The sequence below is a fragment of the Sebastes umbrosus genome, chromosome 1 (genome assembly GCF_015220745.1).
Source record: "Sebastes umbrosus isolate fSebUmb1 chromosome 1, fSebUmb1.pri, whole genome shotgun sequence".
NCBI classification, from domain to species: Eukaryota; Metazoa; Chordata; class Actinopteri; order Perciformes; family Sebastidae; genus Sebastes; species Sebastes umbrosus.
The window spans coordinates 32,574,109-32,596,003 of record NC_051269.1 but is presented as its reverse complement, the minus strand read 5'-3'; the positions used below and the strand labels follow the sequence as shown (position 1 = coordinate 32,596,003).

Sequence of the window (21,895 nt, the reverse complement as noted above, 5' to 3'; positions counted from 1 at the left end):
CAGCTAATTACAATAATTTATAGAAGTTGTAAAGCACCCATAACCCTGGGCTTGTTACCAACTATGAGCTAACAAAACAAACTGACAATGTTTAAGTTAATTAGGATTCGCTCACCTCTCGTAGCGGCAGGGGTGGAGTCCTATCTTCACAAATACAGCGCTGCCTGCGTTGAGATTGCTGCCTTCAATGGTGATCCTGGTTCCTCCAGACAGCGGCCCAGTGGACGGAACGACACGGGTAAAGTACGGAGACTGAGGGGGGACACAGGAAGAGGACAGGTGGATGAATCATGGCTGCTGGGCTTCAATGGAGATGTCAGATACAATAAAAAAAATCCCCAAAATAAGCTTTGTCTTAGCTGTAATTTTACTCAGCAACGAACACACTTACCACAAAGGTGAAGGCTTTGGTGGAAACTGCTTTGTAGTCGGGGTGAATGCAGTCCCTGACGCACACTTCTACCTGAGCCTCCTGCACCCGGTAACCTGTTGCATCATTCAGCCGGCACACGATCCTGAAGAAGAGGAAACACAGAGGTTGAGAGATGAGTTCCATTATCACTGCTACGAAAACAAATGCATGAATGGCAAGGTTTTCTTTTGTCTGCTTCATAATGAGAGCCATTTCAGATGAAAGACGCTTAGCCGAACCGGGACCAGGTGACGGAGAGACGGAGGGGGACAATAGATGCCAGTGCGACATTTGTCTTCAGAAAAAATGCCAATAGTTCAGAATAAACGGTTTCTGAAGCCTCATTCATAAAAACAACAAAAAGCAGACTAAATGTTCTTATTAGTGGAAATCTGCAGCGCTACGACAGGGCGGAGTTTTGTGTGTGTGTGTTCACGTGTGTGTCCGCATTAGTGCGTACTGTAGGACCATAAGCATCGCACTTGGCCCGAGGTGCTGGCCGGCCAAATGAAAATCCACTGGAGAAATGATTGAATGAGGGGAGGAGTGGCAGTGTAGCCTACGGGGCGAACACACACATACACACACTCACACTTACTTCATGTTTCACCCACTGGAGACACACTTGACTGTTAATTAGCCAGAGCGAACGAATGAGACAGAGAGAAAGGGCGATTGCAGAGGAGAGAGAGAGAGGAGGGGGGGGGGTTAAAGTGGGAGAGGCTGATTAATTGAACGAGCTCATATCCTACAAATCTCCTCAGCCTCCCTCCATCCCCGAGATGAGTTATTAACTCTCCTGCTCACCATCCTCCCCGCAGGTGGCCATGGCAACTGCGGCGACAATGGATTTCACGTTCCGATGCTGCGCGTTTCCATTGTTTTTTATTTTCCCTTTCATTTATTCCCAGGTCTGCCACTATGACAGGGGGCCGTGATTAAAATGCTGGACAGCTCTCAGTTAGAAAAACCGCGGCTTCACTTGCCTCATTACTGCACAGATGACAGGTGGCCACATTGAGCTGTTATTACGTGGTTAGAGAGACAGAAAGTGCATGGTGCATTTGTAAAGATGACAATATTATAAATTACACCTCCCTCAATCAAATAACCGGGGTGGAATGGGATGGTAAAAAATTAAACATGTGCCAAATTGACACACAGAAACTACTAATAAGGCAATAAAAAGAGGTTACGCCAGGTTCTGTTTCTCCTCACTGGAAATAATTTACTTTTCTCAACGTGGAATCAAATCCATCTAGTGAATATTTAATGACGGAGGTGAATGACGAGCCTACTAATGCTAAAAGGGCCAGAAGTGCTGCGTTTTTCTTGCAATTCAATTTCACTCCAATCACAAAAAGTACAAGTGCTGGCAGAGGGGAAGAGACAGTCAGAGCGAGAACATATGTGTCGACATTTTGCCCAACAGTCAGAGCACCTCCTTCTCTCCCCCCCTCCCCCATCTCTCTCTCTCTCTCCACCAGCTGACCTTTGACCCGTGCTGTCAGTCCCGTAACCCCGTCCTGTCTCCTCTGCTGCAGATCTGATAGGGTCACGGGAATGACGAGAGCAACCGGGCCACTAATGGCACCGTATGGCTAACATCACTTTTAATTAGCATGACAGTCTCACTGCCAGCCGCGCCCTCCTCCTCCTCGTCCTCCTGCGGGTGCCATGGCAACAGGCCAGTGCAGCGTTACGGGGTTAAACATAGACACCTTGGTGGTTCTGGGTGTGATAGCTCGAACAAAATGAACATGTGGTAAAAGAAAAAGTTACAACACAGAACCGCCTAATAATACTCCGCGGCTACACAGCAGGAAAAACAGTATGATCTGCGTGAATGCAACAATATCAAGGCTGACATGTGACTACTATGTTTCTACACCTGTCATCGCTGCACAGCGCTCTGTTGTCGCGGCTGTCAAATCATCAAAGTCACATTTCTTAAGTTTCCTTCTTAGTGAGGGGGCAGAGAGGAAACTAAATCTGCTGGGACTGAGCTGCAAATGGGGCATTTGTGTACAGACGACAGCTACATAGTTGGAAATAGAACATCGAGGACACCTCCAGCTGTGACGAGCGTCCCCGACGTTTCCTCGTCCTCAATTGTATTTTCACTGCTTCTGGATGAGTCCAAAATAAAATAGAGAGCGTGACTCATGATGTAGTTTCACTGAAGGCCCAGATCTTTCTGGGTAGCTGCGGCGTCCCACTGGATGTGGTTAAGTGTCTTTTTTTTCATTCTTAATGACATCTAATTATTGATTCACATGATATTAGAAAATGATTGCAATGAGTTGACCTGTTTACAGTTAAAACAAAGAGTTCAGTCATCTCCAACAGACTGAACTCAAGAGAGAACCATGATTGTTTACTGCTGTTGCACGAGTAATATTTTTCTCGGAATAAACTAGTTCAGTTATTAAATGGGAGTTAAGTTCCACCCGCGGCACCCGCCGTGATTCAGAATTTCCCAGAAAGCAGTAAACATAATTTAATCAGTGGGAAGCGTTCACACGACAAGCGTTCATCTGTGGAAGAGTTTTTAGAAGATATGTACCACCCACTCCAAACGTCGTTACACTTTCTCTCAGAATGGGCCAAATTAATTGTTGCTTACATGAGGTAAATCCATTCTGATTGAGCTATTCTTCTGATTATTAGCGATATAAAAGGTTCCGCGAAAAGCTGTGAGATTTACATGGACTGCACTTCTTGTACAAAGAAATAGCAGTAACAAACACAGCAGGAGCCTGCTTGCAAGGGAGTGGTTCTGTTTTGAAAGGAGGAAAGTGGAGGTTTTACTGAAAGAGAGGTCTGAGAGAGTCGCAGGGTTGTGTGTCGCATCGATATTGGACAAAGACGAGCACGGGAGCAGAGAGCCTCAGAAACAATGAGGCGTGGGAGTGAAGAGATGAAGACAGAGATAGTGTCAACGTACTGCTCAGCACTGATGTATTGGTCCTCCTGAGGGTTGCAGGCCACCTTGCCGATGCGGACGCCGCTCTGGATGTCTTTGAACTGCAGACCCAAGTTCTCGCCCGTGATGGTCAGCATGGTTCCTCCCTGCCGGGGCCCCGTCTCCGGAGACAACTGGTTGGAAAAACAAATTAGAGAGGACATATGTTAGCCAGAACATATGGGACAATTGATTTTTTTTACCCAAAGCAGTACATCATAGAACACATATCGTATGTCAGCGTGAATGGCAGTTTACTGAAGTCATTATGGTCATCGCACATTCTCGATGAATCACGTACTTAAGTTACCACCTCATTAAGAGAGATGAAAAATGACCTCGGATCCATTAACTCCACCTCAACTCAGTCAAACATTCACAACCTGCCAACTCACACACTTAACCTGGACGCACCCATCGGGCCCCCGCTTACATCTCTCATTTAACCTTGTGACGATTAATCTACTGAACACAATTACCGCGCACGGCGACCTCTGCTCCCTGTCATTCCCCAAGAGGTCTGCGAAAGGTGTGCGGAGGTGCTAATGGCTACCCGAGGCTAGCCCAGTCGCTGATCACGCTCCCATTCATCTAGCCCACAATGCAGACAATGGCCCCTTTGGTAATCAGTCATTACTAGCATAATTAGTGTTAAAGCTAATTGGATTAGAACATGGCTGGGTGGGGTGGGGTCTTTTGTCGCAGCAGGGTGGGACAAGGGTGGAGGGGATGAGACGCTGGTGGGTGGATGGAGAGGGGGTGTGGGGAAGGTCAGACTTTGACCTGGCTTTCCATAAAGGAATGATACAATGGATGATCGCTGGTTAAGCTCATATCAGTCAGACTTTTCCTCTATAAGTACAACGAAAACTGCATACAAACACACACCCATGTATCATTTTTGATTTTGTGTAGATAATACAGTAAGATAGATCGCATGAAGCGTGATTTATGCTTGCTGCATCTGCGAGGGTCACCTGTCCGTGCACATCCAAATTTTTCTAACTAGGCAGACGCGGATGGAAGGAGAAACCCGCACATACAGTAGTATAAAAGATCCAAACATTTCCTTCATCGTGATTCCATATCAGCTCATGTTTGTGTGACTGTCCTTGTGGAAAGTATAACCGAAACACACAACAGTCTACACAGACGTGGACAAACACACGTATGTGGAAAGAGGGGGTGAAGTGACAGAAACCACATACGTATTTCAAAACTGTTGGTGAACCAATGATTTGTATTTTTGTTGGCCAGAGGTAAAGCTAGTAGCAACAGTTCTGGTCACACCAGAAAGTCCAAAAGCAAATTGAATTTGTGTGCTGCTGCAAAAGTGTATGTGCTGCCAGCTCGATGTCATAGTGACGATTTGTCCTCTTGGTTGATTTCTTACACTTGGCCAAAGTTGAACTCTACGACAAAGCACCATGTAAATTGACTTTGGCTTAGCCTTTATTGGCAAATCCACTGGCAGCAGCAATTCCAGTGAAATGATGCAGAGCCAGTGTGTGTGTGTGTGTGTGTGTGTGTGTGTGTGTGTGTGTACGTGAGAAGTGAGTGATGAAGCAAGAGACAGAGAACAGTAGCAACGGGAGCGAGTAACGTTACCGACTCCGGCCCAAGCAGAAAAAGTTAAGTGTTTGGTTTGTCCGTTCTGGGCTACTGTAGAAACATGACGGACTCTTTGAAGAGGACCCGCTCCCTATGTAGATAGAAACGGCTCATTCTAAGCTAACGAAAACACAATGATTCTTAATTTCAGGTGATTATACACTAAAGGAAACATACTTATTAATATTATTTTCCATTTCTGCCAATAGATCAACCTAATTGTCACACTTCCTTTAAGTGCATCTACCGTCTCACATATAAATTAGATCCGCTCTCTACAACTCTATTCTCCACCTGGTACCTGACGATGGTCCCCAGTCTGACATCATTATAGAAAAGGTGGCGGGCCAGTAAAAGCCACAGGTGTTCAGGACACCACTAACAGAAACACACAATGGGAACAAAGCCCAGTGTCATGCAGGCCAGAACTGAAATGCCACAGTGATACAATTAAGGAGTGTTTTCCATCTTACAGCAGCTCTGGCTTCTGATGAACATCCCTCCTCCTTCCCTCGCCCTTTCCCTCTTCCTCTCCGGACTTCTTAATTCACTCTCTGTCTCTTTGTCAGTGCGCCTGAATGCAAATATTTTAGCTGGAGACAAAAAGACTGAGTGGCACACAGTAGTGCACCAGTCACAATCTTCAGATATGGTAATCAAATCTCTCTTTCTCTATAAGCACGGGCTTATCAAAACACACACACTCACTCATACACAAGTTGTTGCAAACACAACTAAACAACACAAACAAAAAGCCCTCTCTGATAAAAGCCACCAGCCTAAACACTCGCTCCATTCTCCGCTCGCCGTCGCGGCGCTCCACACCCATTCAAATTCCCTTTTTTCCTCTTCGTCTCCGACTTGTCCCGTTGTGTCGGAGGCTTTGTGTGAGGCCCATTGTGGCCGGCTGAGCGGCAGTGCACAGATAGCATCTGCTAGTTATAGGAAGAGGAGGAGGAGGAGGAGGAGGAGGAAGGGGGCAAAGCAGGGGACGCAGAGAGAGACGATATGAACTTGGCGTAAGGTTTCAGAAGACTATCTATGATGTGGAAGACTCTCAAAAGTCACAAACAAACCGATGGAGGTAATGAGGTGAGTGATGACAGGGATAATATGAGTCTTCACCACTCAATGTTTACATGTAAACAAGTGAAAAAATAATGATTGAAGACGTGAATCCTAACAAACAAAAAGAACAAAACTGTGACCAAAGCATTTTTAGATAAATAAGCTAAATTTAGACATCAGCACATTAGTGGATATACAGTTGTAATATTACTAAGCCTGTCAATCTATTAAAATATCTAATCGTGATTAATCGCATGATTGTCCATAGTTAACCGCGATTAATTGCGAATTAATCACACATTTTTTATCTGGTCAAAATGTACTTAAAAGGGAGATTTGCCAAGTATTTAACACTCAAATATGCTTGCTTTAAGCAAATGTATGTATATATTTCTTATTAGAAATCAATTAACAACACAAAACAATGACAGATATTGTCCACAAATCCTCACAGGTACTGCATTTAGTAAAAAAAATATGCTCAAATCATAACATGGTAAACTGCAGCCCAACAGGCAACAACAGCTGTCAGTGTGTCAGTGTGCTGACTTGACTATGACTTGCCCCAAACTGCATGTGATTATCATAGAGTGGGCATGTCTGTAAAGGGGAGACTCGTGGGTATCCATAGAACCCATTTCCATTCACAGATCTTGAGGTCAGAGGTCAAGGGACCACTTTGAAAATGGCCATGCCAGGTTTTCCTCGCCAACATTTAGTGTAAGTTTGGAGCGTTATTTAACCTCCTTGTTGACGAGCTAGTATAGGTACCAATGGATTCCTTAAGTTTTTCTAGTTTCATATGATGCCAGTATCTTCACTCTAGCTTTAAAACTAAGCCCGCTACAACCTAAAAATCGCAAGTTGTGTTTATGCGTTAAAGAAATTAGCGGCTTTAAAACAAATCTGTGTTAACAAGTTATTATCGAGTTAACTCTGACAGCCCTAAATATTACTTTTATGAATATAAAGTGCATGTATTTATTCAGCACTGGCTTGTTTTATTATTTCTCTCAGCTCTGTAACAGTGAGACTTATTGTTTAGCTCTAAAACACAACCGGCAAATCACAGAGGACTGGTCAATACAGGCCTCTAAAGAGAAAGACATCTCTCTAGACGCTGGTCGACAGAAGGAGGAAGGAAGAGGGGAAGATGATAGAAGGACAAGATAGATGAAGGATGATGGAAAGGGTAGGGAAGGGAAAGTGAAAAGGATCGAGGGGTTGATAAAGGAAAGTTGGAAGGAGGGACAGAAGATACAAGGAAGAGAAAAAATAGTTAGAGAGAGATAAAGAAGTCTGGCAAAGGCCAATATCGCAGCTTAACAATACATGAGGGAGGAATCATTGGCCTTTCGCACATACGCAAGCTGTGAAACTGGACGACGACGCTGCAAATTGACACTATTCCACGCAGTGTCAGAACACACAAAAACACTTTCTCATATACAAAAGATCACAAAGAAGCAAAAAAAAACAGAGCACAGAAGTGTGCCACATGCTTAAACACTAAATATGCACACACCCACACACACACATACACACACACACATTGGCACGGCCCGTGTTGTTTTAATTGGTTTCTAAGGGCTAGCTGTAATGCTCTTCCTGTCCCCTAGGAGAAGGCAGGCAGGAGATGATGGATGATGGAGGGCCAGGCAGCATCCAAGGCCAGTACTAGGACACTGCTGCACTACACTGGGACACAGCGCCAGACAGTGTGTATGTATGTGTGTGTGTGTGTGTCACTGTCTGTGTGGCTGTGATTTTGAGGATACCATGCAAACAACGCTTTGTAAGTTGTAGCTTATGTTTATCTCTGATTTTAAACATTTACATCTGAATGTCTTGAGTGTGTTTGCCTGTTGGAGTGTTTTTTTTTTGTTTGTGCGAGTGTGTTCGTGGATGCTTTCACACCCACAGACTGTGTGTTTGCTTGTTGTGAAAGGAGAACTAATTAATCTTAGTGCACAATGTCAGCGCAGAGAGAGAATAAATGCAGCACAATAAAAATAGCACTTTCGCAGCCTAACAGCCAAATTCTTGGTCTAAAACCAATCATTTAGAGCCTAAAACATCAATTGCTGTGTTTGGAGTACAGTGCTGAGGTGCCAGAGTCATTAGTGGAACGGTACCCAACTGCACACTATTGAACAACGTCAAATGGGCAATAGCACACTTGGAAACGACACCAAATGGGTTCAACGCTTGCTGCTCTGATAGCTCTGGATAGCTTGTGTGTATAATATGTGTCTGTATGTTGTGTGTTTGGTCACACACACCCTCTCTCTCTCGTTCCCTTCCCGGTCCAACACACATTCTCCGGTCCAAATGAAATTAGCGGCTAATCCGCGAGCTAATGGCCACACAGCAGCTAGCGTGCTGCTGAAATGAACAAAGCAGCCTGAACAAAGCAAAAAGATTTGTTTTAGAAAAGAGGTATCAAACAGGGAAAGAGGGATTTTACTGAGCGGATGGTGAGAAAGTTTGTAGTGAGTGATGACGGGGATAATATGCCACTCTGCCACTAAATGTTTACATGTGTACAAGTGAAAAAGAATAAGATCGAAGATGTGAATCCTTCAAACATAAAGATCAAAGCTGAGGCCGAAGCATGTTTAGATAATAAGCTCAATTTAGACATTATCATATTAGCGAACATTAGTGCTGCACAATTTATTGAATATTAATCGCGGTCAAGGTTTTGGCTTCCCACAATTAAGTGAACATCATCGATTGTGATATTGACGTTTGAAATGTGTGCTCCACTTATAGAAAATAACGCTGCATATCAAATCAAGCTCTCCCTGAACTCACAGTCAGCCAACAGCTGGCAATCGAGATGTTTTGGCTTCACTTTCTGGGTGCTGTCTTGCCGCTGCACAGCCTGTGAAAAACTTTTGTTGCGGCTGCAGTCCAGCGTAGAAGAACATACTGTATATTACAGTATGTTTTGCAAAACAAGAATGCACTGAATTCAGATGAAGAAAACCTTATTTTAAGCCTGAATAAAGCAAAAAGATTTGTTTTTAAAAAAGGGGGCATCAAACGGGGAATTTGACCGAACGGATGGCAAGAAAGTGGAGTAATATTCAATTTGTGAGGTGGATGTGTGATGCTCTTTGGGAGAACTAAAGGATGAAATGGCAGCAGAAAAAGGGGAGAGATTTTCTTTGTCGCCTGCGGATGTTCTTTTGACATTAAATGTCACACGGTAAATGTCAAAAGTGGAGAGGAGAAGAGGTGAGGCTGGCAGCGCGGCTCACGCCTCCTCCGGTGTGTCTCTCTTCTTCTTCTTTGTCTCTTCTCAAACCTGCAGTATGTTTCTCCTCCTGCTGCTTTTTGAAGTTCCTCTACACCCGCTTTCTGACTGCCACCAACATCTTGCCCCGAGGCCAGGATTTACCCCTCAATATGCATGCGGGAGCACATGCTTGCACGCACACACACACACATCCAAACCTCAACCCTTCATACACGCCTCTCATACACACACACACGTGCACACAAAACCCAATTGCCTCTGTACGCTTGTTTCAAAGAGATAACTGAAGCGAGCAAGAAGAGAGAGAGAGAGAGCATTAGCGAACGGATTTATCTATGTGCCAGTGCCCCAATTATCCAATATCTCCATTACGCATTCAGAGAGGCGAACCCGTGTCACGCAGGAAATGTACTGAGGGCTCCAGCCATACAAGTCTGCATCGGCGAAATGGGCATGCATTATAAACCATACATATATTTCACACTCATTTAAATGAAGAGAGAAAACGGCGCTCGTTTTGACTGAGATGACGATTCGTCTTGTTTGAGATAAAATTTTATTTAAAGAAGAAAAAGCGTTTGAGGAGGAATGATGACGGAGAGGAGGAAAAGAAAGGACGAATGAGGACGAGGGAAAGGGGTCGAACGTCAGGACACGTCTCACACAGCGGTGCGCGGCTTTCAAACTCTGTGTGTGTGTTCTTGAGAGCGTGCAATTGTGTGTGTGTGTCAGTCCCAGTGGTGAGCTGTAGGGACGGTGACCCGGGTCACAGTCAGACGAGGACCACCGCCACGGTTACCCGGCGGCAACAGATGGGCACGCCGTGGTGTTTAGACGCCTTTCGCACGCTCGGCCTGTCAGATGCACACACACGTTTCTGCGCCCATGGTGGGACACAATTAGCACACTTCCACTGTTTCTTTGTCACCCTCCTGCGCACGCACACGCACTCCAGAAAACCACAATCTCTGCCTCCTCAGGTGTGTGTGTATGTGTGTGTGTGTGTGTGTGTGTGTGTGTGTGTGTGTGTGTGTGTAGCCAGCCATCATCTCTAATCATGTCAGTGTGTTCAGGCTTGGTGTGTGTGAACTGCCTCCTCCTGGCCGGCCCATCTGTGTTGTGGTTGCAGTCATGGTGATGGCTTCTGAGTTGTCTATCCTCCCTGCCGCCTCCCCTCCTACGATGTCTCCTTCACTCGCTGAGGCCAAACAATGGCGCGGCACAGGTAGCGATTTCTAATCTCTTCTTTTGGAAAACTTACTTTCACTAATGAGCTGACTTTAGCAATCCTGCAATTTGTTCCGAAAGGCGAGTCTTGAGTTTCAAGAGGTAATCACAACCCTGCTACAAAGGGCGTATTGTCACTTGAACCCCCCTTCCTTCTGACCCCTGGCCTGAAAAAAACCCCCAGACTTGTTTGTTGTTTTGGAGGTCGAGTTGCCGGGCAACATACACCAAATAGCAGCTGAAGTGTCTGCTTTAACTTTAGCAGTGGTAGGAGAAGAGTTGGATTTAGCAACTCCGTGCAATGTTGATTTTAGAGTGGGCTGCTCCCTGGACTCACAGACTCTCGGGTGTTAATATGTGTGGCGACGGCGTCAGTTAAAATTCTTGGCAAAAAGGGATCAACTTCATGAGGTTTTAGTTTTATTCATGCAGTGAGGTATATAAATCAATTTCTGCTAATTTATTTTTTTTACCTTATAAGCAAATCCTGGATAAAAATGTTAACCTCTTCCACTCCTTGAGGGCGTCTCGGACAACTTTACAGTCTTTCAGAGGCTGTAGCAGGCTCAGTTTTAGAGTGGGCAAGCTAGAGTGAAGAACTGATATCATATAACAACTTAAGGAATTCATTGGTGCCGACCATATAATGCTAGCATGTTAGGATTGAGGCAAAATAATACTCCGAAATTAAGCTTAATTTTGGCAAGGAAAAACTGGCAAGACGATTTTCCACGGGGTCCCTTGACCTCTGACCTCGAGATATGTGAATGAAAATGGGTTCTATGGGTACCCACGAGTCTCCCCTTTACAGACATGCCCACTTTATGATAATCACATGCAGTTTGGGGCAAAAACAATGCAGTGTTTTTGCATGCATTATAAATATTATTATTATTATAGTTATTCTTGCCTATTCTAAAAATGGTTTCTGCATACTGGGGTCCCTAAACAGTCTTGGAATTAGATAAAATGGATATGACTGGAAAGCTGAGACTCTTGTGGATTCATGGAGCCCAATTATATTCATGTGTGATGATGGTAGTCCCCACAGTAGCCATTTCATTGTCCCCCTGTCCCCCAGCTAAAAAAGACAAAAAATGGGTCTATAAAAAAGAGGAGTGGAGTGGAAAATGTTAATATAGCTCTGGAAAGCTCCACATGTTTGTTATACACTAACTGTATTAGGGCATATGTCGTTGCATATCGAGCACATTCAGTCTAACTCAAAGAGGTGCGCGTGTGTGTACTCGCAGATACATATGTGCAGTTAGGAATGTGTTACTGTGCTACTGAGCTGCTACGTGGTGTTACGTGGTGAGCATGTGTCATTACTGTCACGGCTTACCTTGATGATCTTGGGGTGTGCACAGCGGCTGTTTCCCGTGGTGGCGTGCATCCAGGTGCTCTCTGTGGGAGTACACTCCTGCCGCATGGAGCACTTCTTCTCCTGCACGCACCAGCCGCACTCGAACCTGGGGTTTGCCTTCAGACACATCCCACAGCTGTCCCGCAGGGCGTAGCACTTATACAGGTGGGCTGAAGAAGAAGAAAGGGACAGAAAATGAAGCAATAAGACATTTTTAATGGGGGGGAATGAAGCTAGGGAGAGAATAAAGTTACAGTAAATGTGTTGAATTATTACAGTGCAAGCTGACTAAGTAGACAAACAACCTGAGGGGGTTGAACAGTTTGAAAATCAACCTCCACTTGAAGTTTCTCAAAATCCCAAAACTTCTTCAATGTCACTGAGACTAAGTTGAGTTAGGCACTATTTCCCAAAGGCCTTAGGAATTGTACAGCGAAATCTTTTTTTTTTCCTCTCTCTCTCTGCTATTCCATCCCCAAATCCCATTGGTCATGGAGCAGCTTTAAAGCAACCCTGTACCAATTACTGGCTGCTAAACGACTCCTCTCTAATTACATTAACATATCAGTATTTAAGACAAGCGAGCATCGCTCACACTCTACCAGATGATTATCATGACTGAGAAATCGGTAGGGGGGGGGGCTGGCAGCAAAGAGCGACAGGCAGAGAGATGGGAGACGTCTTTGGGCTGTAGGTCGCCTCCGGTTGCACTTCAGGAGATTTACACTAGAGATAACACACAATGCATAGACGCTGATGCACGCTGCTGATATTCTGTCAATACTGCTGCATCTATCCGATGCCATTTAGAAGCACTTAAGAACCACTGACTGACTGTCAAAGCATTCTATGGTGGCTCTTAGAATATAAACACCCCATTATTGTGGAGCACAGTGGGGTCCCTATATGTCTGGTATAAGGTACAAACGCATCCATATAACATACTGTATCAGTCAGAGCCAGCAGCCTGAAAAATATGTGAAATTTGAGCATTCAACAGCTTGCTTGGTACATTTAGACTACAGGGAATGACATCAATAAATGGAACAAAGTGACTCTGTGGTGTTACCTTACATTACTGACAAAATGGCAACGATCACTGCTTCACAGACTTTTAGAGATGTAACATCTTCTATTCTGAAATACTACACGAAAAAAAATCTCGGCTCCTCGCTGCGCCTTTAACCATCAAAGAGCAACAAACAGGACCAGACAATACAGATCCCTCTGTTGTACAGAAGTCGTCGTGCATGTCATCAACGGGCCGCAGTGGTAGCTGCAGATTACGTTTCTTTACCTCACAGCAAGAGAATAATGTTACAGACCCCCGCTGTGCTGTACAGGCCACAATAATTATGGAGACAGCACCATAAAGACTGTCCTAGCAGTAATTATATCCAACAGACATGATCTCATTGTCTTCTCCCACAGTTTAATCATTAGCCTCACGGTCCTTTGTTTGGAGGGCGAGGCGTGGTTATACATTACTGTACATACCATAATACTGTTTAAAGAGTGCACATACTGTACGTACAGTATTGCATACATTGTTAATAATAACACCTGTCAACCTAAGTGTGAATGTCAAGAACCTTGCACAACAGGGGTTTAATAATAATAATAATAATAATAATAATAATAATACATTCTTCTTGCAAGATATTTTATGATTTAAAAAAATTTGTCTGTGCATGTTCATCTATGATTCATGCATGCTCAATTTGGAGTTATGAGCCAACTGGATTGCTACACCACTACTGCCCTATACAATAGGATAGTAAATAGTAGTAGCACATATAACTATAATGCCAAATTCACACCAGAGCTGCGGCGTAGTAGACCTGCGGCGAGCTGCCATGCAATATCTATGAAAAGCTGCGCCGTCCGTTCCCGAGTTCAGCTAGCTGCAGCCAAACTAAAAGTTGGGAAAAGTTTAACTTTAAGAGGCGAATGCGGCCAGAGATTACCCGCAGTCAATTAGTAAAGAGATCCTGTGACTTGTTACATGACCTTTGTTACAAAGAATTCCCGCTTGAAACGCATGAACACGCCTCCTGGCAGCAGAAAAATGTAATTATTGCAGTGAGCTGCACTTCGCTGCTGCCTGGTGGGAATCCAGCGTAACATTAGACACTTAAACTTAAAAAAACTTTATTACAATCGTTAATATATACATACATACATGAAATTTGACCTCTGCATTTAACCCATCCTAGGTATTTAGGAGCAGTGGCCTGCTGTAAAGCACCGGGGAGCAACTTGGGGTTCAGTGTCTCGCTCGAGGACACTTTCAGCATTCAGACAGGAGAAGTCGAGGATCGAACCGCCAACCTTGTTATTAAAGGACGTCCCGCTAAACCCACTGAGCTACCACCAGTCCATATTGATAGTTTGACTAAACTATGTTTGTTTTGTCAAAATACTGTTTCCAGGGTCAAGAATAACCTTCAAGCTCAGTTACGTTTCTCAGTGTAACAGACAGAAAATCAATTAATCAATGTTTTAGACTGGGGAAATGATCAATACCTTGAGATGCCTTCTGAAACTAAATTGTGATGGATGTAGCTTTTTTTTTTACTGTCAGTGTAAAATCTGATATTGAAATGTGTTGAAAAGCTCTGGTTTGCTATTGGCCTGACCATAATGCAAAAACAGTAGATCCCCAACTTTGTTCAACAGATTCAAATGTAACGCTCCACTGCAGAGAGAGTATCTGTGTCTGAACTGAACATTTTCACACTGGATTATCAGTCAGCCTGCTCACTTTACTACTGTGACCTGCTAACACTGTTTATTTGCCCCCTATTAGCGATGACAAAAGAGTCTCGTGGGGTAACACTAGAACCCTTACAGACATAATTATTAGTCAATATATATATTAGTGAATACAAATGACCTAATATACAGTATGTGTGCTCTCTTAAACTGGTGTGAGTACAAACTTTCAAGCACTACTTGTACATGTATATAACGTACATAACAGTTCAGTCTACCTTTATTCTCCAGTTTTGTTGTTTGTCCCTAACTGCTATTTCTATTTCTGTGTAAGTACATTGAGAGAGATACAAAAAAAAAAAACAGAGTCAAATTCCCTGTGTGTGCACACACATACTTGGCAAATAAATCTGATTCTGATTAATTTGAGCACATTCCTCGGGCTGCAGTGTTTAATGATATCTTAACACATCTTAACAGTTCAATGGTGCACTATTTCAGTACTCCCACATACAATTACACACACATGCAGTAAATAACACAGTGTTTGAGCCCCTTACAGACCATGAATATCAATTGCAAAGAGTGGGCTGGCCGAGGGATTTTAGTCATAATATAAATGATTTATTACGCAGTTGGTGCTGTTTTTTTTCAGAGTCACAAAACTACTGTATGTATAAAATGTCAGAGAATAGTGACAAATGTCCATCCCTGACTCACAAAGTCCAGGGCGATGTCTTTAAATGTCTTGTGTTGTCAGTCCAAAACGATATTCAGTTTAATATGATATAAAACAGAGAAAAGCATATTTGAGAGACTGAAAACAGTATTTTCTGCCATTTCTGCATGAAAAATTACTTAAACGATTGGTCGACTGTCAAGATAGTTGCCGCTTATTTTTCTGTCGACAGACAAATCGATTAGTTGACTAATTGTTGCAGCTCTATTGTATGAAGAATGTACATTCTAAGAAAGAAAGGAAAACTGTGTCAAATCAATGCGTTGATCGAAAAAAAAGTTCCTTCAAGTCCTGGATCCTACCTTTTTGAGATGCTCTATCAGCCATGACTCGGCTGAAGATTAAAAATCTGACACACCAACACTGCTTTTGTAATGGTATTGGAGTCTATGATGTCATGTTAAAGGTTAAGATGTGTTGATATGAAAACTAAAAGATTTAAGAATACTTCATTGATTCTTTTGTGAGAATTTGCTCATGCAGATTGAATACATTGAGCCAATAAGGGTTTGATAATGTCTGACAGCACATGAACTCACCTTGGATGTTGTAAGGGTTGTCGATGACAAAGTTTCCGTTCCAAACCACAGACAGATCCACTGGCAGGTCGCTGATGTCGTTTCCCTCATAGGTGTACTGAAACACAAAACAACAACATCATTAGCATTCATAGTCAAATATCGGCACATAAAACAATAATTTCCTTACACCAATAACATCATTGTAAGACAGTCTTTTAATAAAATATTAAATTGGTAAAAGAGAGACAGATCTGCCAATACCAAGCTCAGTTGAGCTAGCGGCTGGTAGTAATGTCATACCCTGCGGTGCTCACACAGTTGAAGGGCCATAAAAGTGAATGATGAGAGACAGGCTATATTGTGATTTTAACACGCAGCACATCCGCCGCTGCCTGGCAGAGCGCGGAGTTGATTAAGAGATTGGAATCCCCATCACTGTATGACTCATTCCATTCCAGTGATGAATGAAAAGCCTAATATATCTCCAACAATAATATTCTCATCTAATTTCATTTCTGCATCCTGAACTAATAAGAGTTGAAATGTAATTGACTCGTTGGCGGCGTAATCAGTTTTATGGAATGGCTTTAAATGAGACAACAAGCTTCAAAAAGCGGCGGTGTGATGGCGGCGTGTTAACTGAAGGAAAAACGGAGAACGAACTCTTGCGAGACCCCTCCCAACCAACTCGACAAATAAATTATCAACGATGATTATCACCGGCAAATAAAGCGCAGCTTTAGAAGTTACATCGCCTTCCCAATCATCCCTCACGAACACAAAGCAGCCAAACACTGAGGTAAACACACAATCATCTCATAATACTCATTCATCAGGAGCCCCACACACCCCCCCGATCTGAGACACAGTTTGCATTATTAACTCCTCCATTCATTAGTTGTCTTTCATACAACACAACAAGGATGCTAGATCGCTGTGAGCTGGTAAGACTTGAGATGTTAACCGATCAGTCAAAGGGCGCCCAGTCACTCTCACTACCCCTGGTATGGTCACTATCTCCGCTGGCCTCGGGCTCACAGATAGCAGGACTATTCTCTTCTAGTGGAGTGGCGATAAAATCCAATGTGAAAGCCCTGAGCCCGAGGCTACGGGGCCCTCACAGATTGAATCTAGCTACAACTTCGCCACTATGTGATATCACCCACTCCAATGTGATACAGTGAGATTTATCTTGGCATCTGTAATAATAGTGAATTGGAATGTATTTGAGGGGGGAAAAAGGACCAAGAAGTGTGCGTAGAGAAGATAAGAAAATGAGAGGACGCAGCAATGTCACAATGTGTTGAATGGCTGATTAATTCATTCTTCAATTTCTTTCGCGATTGGATGATTTAACATTCAGCGGGCCCTGGAGGCAGAGATGCTGATATCCAAATGAAGGAAGATGTCTCTCAGAAGAACTACTACTTTGCTCTTGGAGTTTATTTTAAAGGGGGAAAAATTCTTTCAAAATGTGTTTTTCAGGCACCAAAAGGTGCTGTAATTTATTTAGTAGCCATGAACTATTGAAGAGGAAACTTTTACCCCTGAGTAACTCCACCTGGAAGCTGGGCTACAGAACACCACACACACACAAGAAAACTTTTACAGAAAGTTACTGTATATCTGGCTTTAGACTGCACCACTGCACTATAACTAGAGCTTCATAAAGATGAATCAACTGGTCGGCAAATCGCTTACTTGTGCAACAGAAAGTTTGGATAATGGATTCATCTTTTAACTACTATTCAATAAAAAAAAGAGTGGAAAACTCTCAAGTTCCAGCTTCTTAAATGGGAGGATGTGCTGCTTCTCTTTGACTTATAGAGTAGTGGTGCAACAGTTCAACAAGCCAACGGTTTGCTTTGTATTGCGGTTTTTGGGTCACAGTTTTGGTTTGGTTTGTTTTGCACTTTAGGGTAAGAAAAACATAACCATTTCCAATGTGTTTGAACCCCAAAATATATAAATAGATTGACTGATAGTAATGAATGATATTTCTACATTTTATGAAGCCATAACACTGATTTAATGCATGAAATAAGGCAGGCTACTTAATGGTCACGTAGGTCTATGTTCAGATATTTGCCTCTTCTATGTCTGGCACCTCATCAAATAATGTGTTTAATAGTGGCACAACGGTTCAACATGCCCACGGTTTGGTTTGTACGTCATTGAATGGTTCATTTTTTACGGTTCATTTTTCCATACCTAATATAAAGTGTATTAGTAAACTGAGCTGTCGACTAAGACCAAAATGACGGATTAGTCGACTAATCAACCAAGAGGGAGCAGCCCTACAACACGGCATGCTACAGATACTGCAGTGGGCTCATATAGAAAGAGGAAGGTAAGGTTGAGGGTGGCAGGAAGAGGACAACCTGAAAAGTGACACTACTACTGGTCAAGAGTGCCGAAAAGAAAGGGGAGAGAAGCGACAAGTGATGGTTAAAAGACTGGAAAACACTTGGAAAGGCTGATGGGTCGGAAAGACAGAGGTGGAGTGAGCGGGGACAAGTGGAGCGCAGGGAGCAAAACAAAAAATGAAAAGATGGAGAAAGGAAGGATGAAGTGGGTAAGGAAAAAGGGGTGGAGAGAGGATGATGCAGCAGCGAGGGTGAAGGAGAAATAGCGAGGGCGAGATGGATAGAGAGAGGTGATTGTGTGTTATTCTGTGGACACCATTCATTTACACATGGAATAAGCGGCCGGGGCTGGCCTGTAAGCGCCTGAGCTGGTGGGGGCTAAAGTGAAATTGGCATTTTCAATTTGTTCCCTGACATGTCTGCCTTGGTCTTTTCACACATTCCTCTGCCTCACCCTCTCTCGCAATCCTCCTTTCCAGCCCCTCCTTTTCCTCTCTCTCCCTCTCTCATTATTCCTTCCTTCTACCTCTTTACAAACCTCCTCCCCCATCAATCTCAGTCGGACTTTCTCTCCCCTGGAACGCCCACCGTCAAACAAGGAAATATGGAGCAGATTCCTTTATCGCATATACCAAACATGTCCGGAGAAACACATGTGCACACTGTACTATAAATATGCATTCTGCACACGGGACAGTTTCCAAGAGACGGATGCTGGCGAATGCATCAAAGACGGATCGCGCAGTCTATACAGGAAATAAAAAATGATAAATAAAAACACATGAGAGCACAGGAAGATAAGACACTCACACAACAACGCATGTTTTGTATGTGGGCTATTATTTCTCTCCGCTGAAGTCCAGAGCATATGAACTTTGTCAGTCTTTCCCTCCTTCTCTCCCCCCAGGAGACCACCCAGTCTGCCTGGGAACAAGAGCACTTCCTCACCGGGTGGAGATGGAGAGAACATATGAGTGTGTTCGGGTGTGTATATGCATGCGAGGAGACAATGAGAGAGAAGAAAAGGAAGAGGGGAAGAAAAGGACACGCACAGGGACGCTGCATGGAGAACATGTGGATGTAAAGAGAGGAAGAAAGGCAGCAAGATGGAGAGAAAGTGAGGGGAGAAAAACAGATGAGACAGATGAGATAAAACAGAGACTTAAAGGCCAGAGAAGCAAGAAGGGGATAAAGATGATAAGAGAGTGAAAAGAAAGAAGAAAAAGAGGGGCGTTATCCAGCCATGGGTAGCTTCGTGTTTGGCAATTGTTCAAGCCGCTGAAGGCTAGGGGTGGGGAAAAAATCAATACAGCACAGTATCGTGATATTTTGCGTGGCAATATTGTATCAATACACGGACGTCAAGTATCGATGTTTTATTATATAAACTATTAACTTGTTAACAATCCGCCCGCCCGTCGGCAGGCACTATTCTGTCTTTCAGAGGTTGTAGCGGGCTCAGTCTTAAAGCTAGTGTGGCTCAGAGGTAGAATGGGTCGTCCACCAATCGGAAGGTCGGCGGTTCGATCCCTGGCTCCTCCAGTCCACATGTCGAAGTGTCTTTGGGCAAGATACTTAACCCCAAATTGCTCCCGAAGGCATAGCCATCGATGTGTGAATGTATTTAGATTAGATCCTGATGAGCAGGTTGGCACCTTGCATGCCATCAGTGTGTGATTGTGTGTGTGAATGAGTGAATGCTGACATGTAGTTTAAAGCGCTTTGAGTGGTCGGAAGACTAGAAAGGTGCTATATAAATGCAAGTCTATTTATTAATATATCTTATCGCAATACTCAGCATATCGCAAAATGTTTAAGATCGCAATAAGATCATATCGTGACTTAAGCATCATGACAATATCGTATCGTATCGTGGGGCCTCTGGTGATTCCCACCGCTACTGAAGGCGTTTCAAACTTTTAAATATTCTCTTGCCATTAGAGCACAAGACAACATGAAGGCTTTGCACATTCACACAGTCTCAGAAACAAGCACGGTGGCTCCAAACTGGAAGTGGTCAAAAACCCAAAACAGCAGCAGCCATAACATTTTATACAAACATTGAATCGCTGCTCGTTAAGAGAAAAAGGCTGCTAATTGTTTTAGTTGGCCGGAATGACAAAATCCAAACTCTTCCAGCTCATAATAAAATGTTGGACAGCCTCTCTGTAGAACAGGAGGCCGCACAAGCCAAAACCAGAGCTAAAAAGTTCCTCAGGTGGCAACTCACAAGACGGGACACTGGAATATTATTTGGACAGAGAGGCAGTTAGTGAGTATGTACAGTATTGAATGGCTTGCTTGTTTTTCCACAACCCATAAGCCCTTCAATCATCCCGTCTCAAACCTCGCAGTTTTCAGCTTCCAGTATTGGCTGGACGTCAGCACAGTCTCGCCATCATTTCAGAGACATGTAATGTCAGACAACAGGAGCTTAAGGACAATTTTCTTCATGTAATTCGCTGCCAAATATGTGGTAAGCTGTATATCGTATCCATTTCTCTATCTCGGTGTCGTTAACTATGTCTTTCCTCGTTGCTCTGTTACGTTCCCTCAGGACTGAAGGCGGGCTACAGTAAAGGACACGGGGTCAAGCTTCCTTCCACTTCCATCCCCGCTTCCTCTGATGACCGGCCAATCAGAGCACGGCGTGATCCCCCTCTGGATCAAATGAGAGGGGCCAATTCCGCTGATAGAGAAATAGATGATAGATGTGCGTGGACCTCTTAACCCCTGCTTTACACCCTGACAACTTGTCTCACTGAAAAGCTGCACCACACATCACGCTGGAGGTGTGGAGGTGCTGAGAGCCAAAACAACACTGCCTGCCCTCTGTCCTTTTTATTTTTCAATCCATGTTACAGGTATGTGTCTGCACATCCATCCTCAAAAGGGTGGGGAGTGTGTGTTGAGAGGGGAAGCTGGGATCTGCTTGAGTATGTACCTTCACTCAACAACAACATGAATATTTAGTTAGGGAGAGGTGTGCATGTGCGTGTATGTGTGTTTAATGGGCAGTGGGGGGTAAGGTGGGAGACATAGGAAAGGTTAGGTTATGATCCAAAGCTCATCTCCTCTCATTGCACCAAAGGCTTATTAAACTTTCATACCGGACCAGCGTTGTTGCACACAATACACAGTTCAGGGAATACACACATGCACCTTGGTACATGGTTTATTCACTGCACAGCAGATTCCAATATGAAAATGCAAACATTAAGCAGGTTGCTCTCAAGAGGTCAGGATTTGCATGTGTGAAGGGGAGAGAAAAACTGAAATAGAGCCGCAAAAATCACTATCTTCTATATTCAGTGATTTAATCTCAATATTTGAAACGGTATAGGATGATGGTAACGATCCTTTTGTCTACAGTCTTTGACCCGAGGAGACGTGGAAGGCCTAAAAACAGACTGAAGGTGAGCGGAAAGACAAAAAGTAGTTTTTTTCACAACTATAAAATACTGAAGAACTTTTTATTGTGTCTGCAATGCAAGAACTAGGAACAATCGTAGTTCTTAGAACGGCATTTTGAGGGACTTTTTTTAGCTCCTATATCAGAGTACGTACTCTCACAGAAAAAGAGGAACCCTGAGTGAGAAAGGTGTACGGTGATTGGTCGAACACATGAGCCAATGCAGCA

The 21,895-nt window shown here is 43.6% G+C and overlaps 1 protein-coding gene across 6 annotated transcripts in view; it reads right to left on the bottom strand.

The window, feature by feature from the left end:
- LOC119485011 (plexin-A1-like) overlaps positions 1 to 21,895 on the bottom strand; it is a 233,385-nt gene that overhangs the window by 44,554 nt on the left and 166,936 nt on the right. For all 6 annotated transcript variants that reach the window (XR_005206159.1, XM_037764274.1, XM_037764301.1 and 3 more), the window contains 5 exons: positions 15,908 to 16,004; positions 11,894 to 12,084; positions 3,360 to 3,511; positions 392 to 515; positions 116 to 252 (listed from right to left, as the gene is read on the bottom strand). Coding sequence is in view for 5 of the 6 variants with exons in the window: in XM_037764274.1 (XP_037620202.1) it covers positions 116 to 252; positions 392 to 515; positions 3,360 to 3,511; positions 11,894 to 12,084; positions 15,908 to 16,004 (701 nt within the window). In the remaining variant the exon portion in view is untranslated. The remainder of the gene's footprint in view (positions 1 to 115; positions 253 to 391; positions 516 to 3,359; positions 3,512 to 11,893; positions 12,085 to 15,907; positions 16,005 to 21,895) is intronic.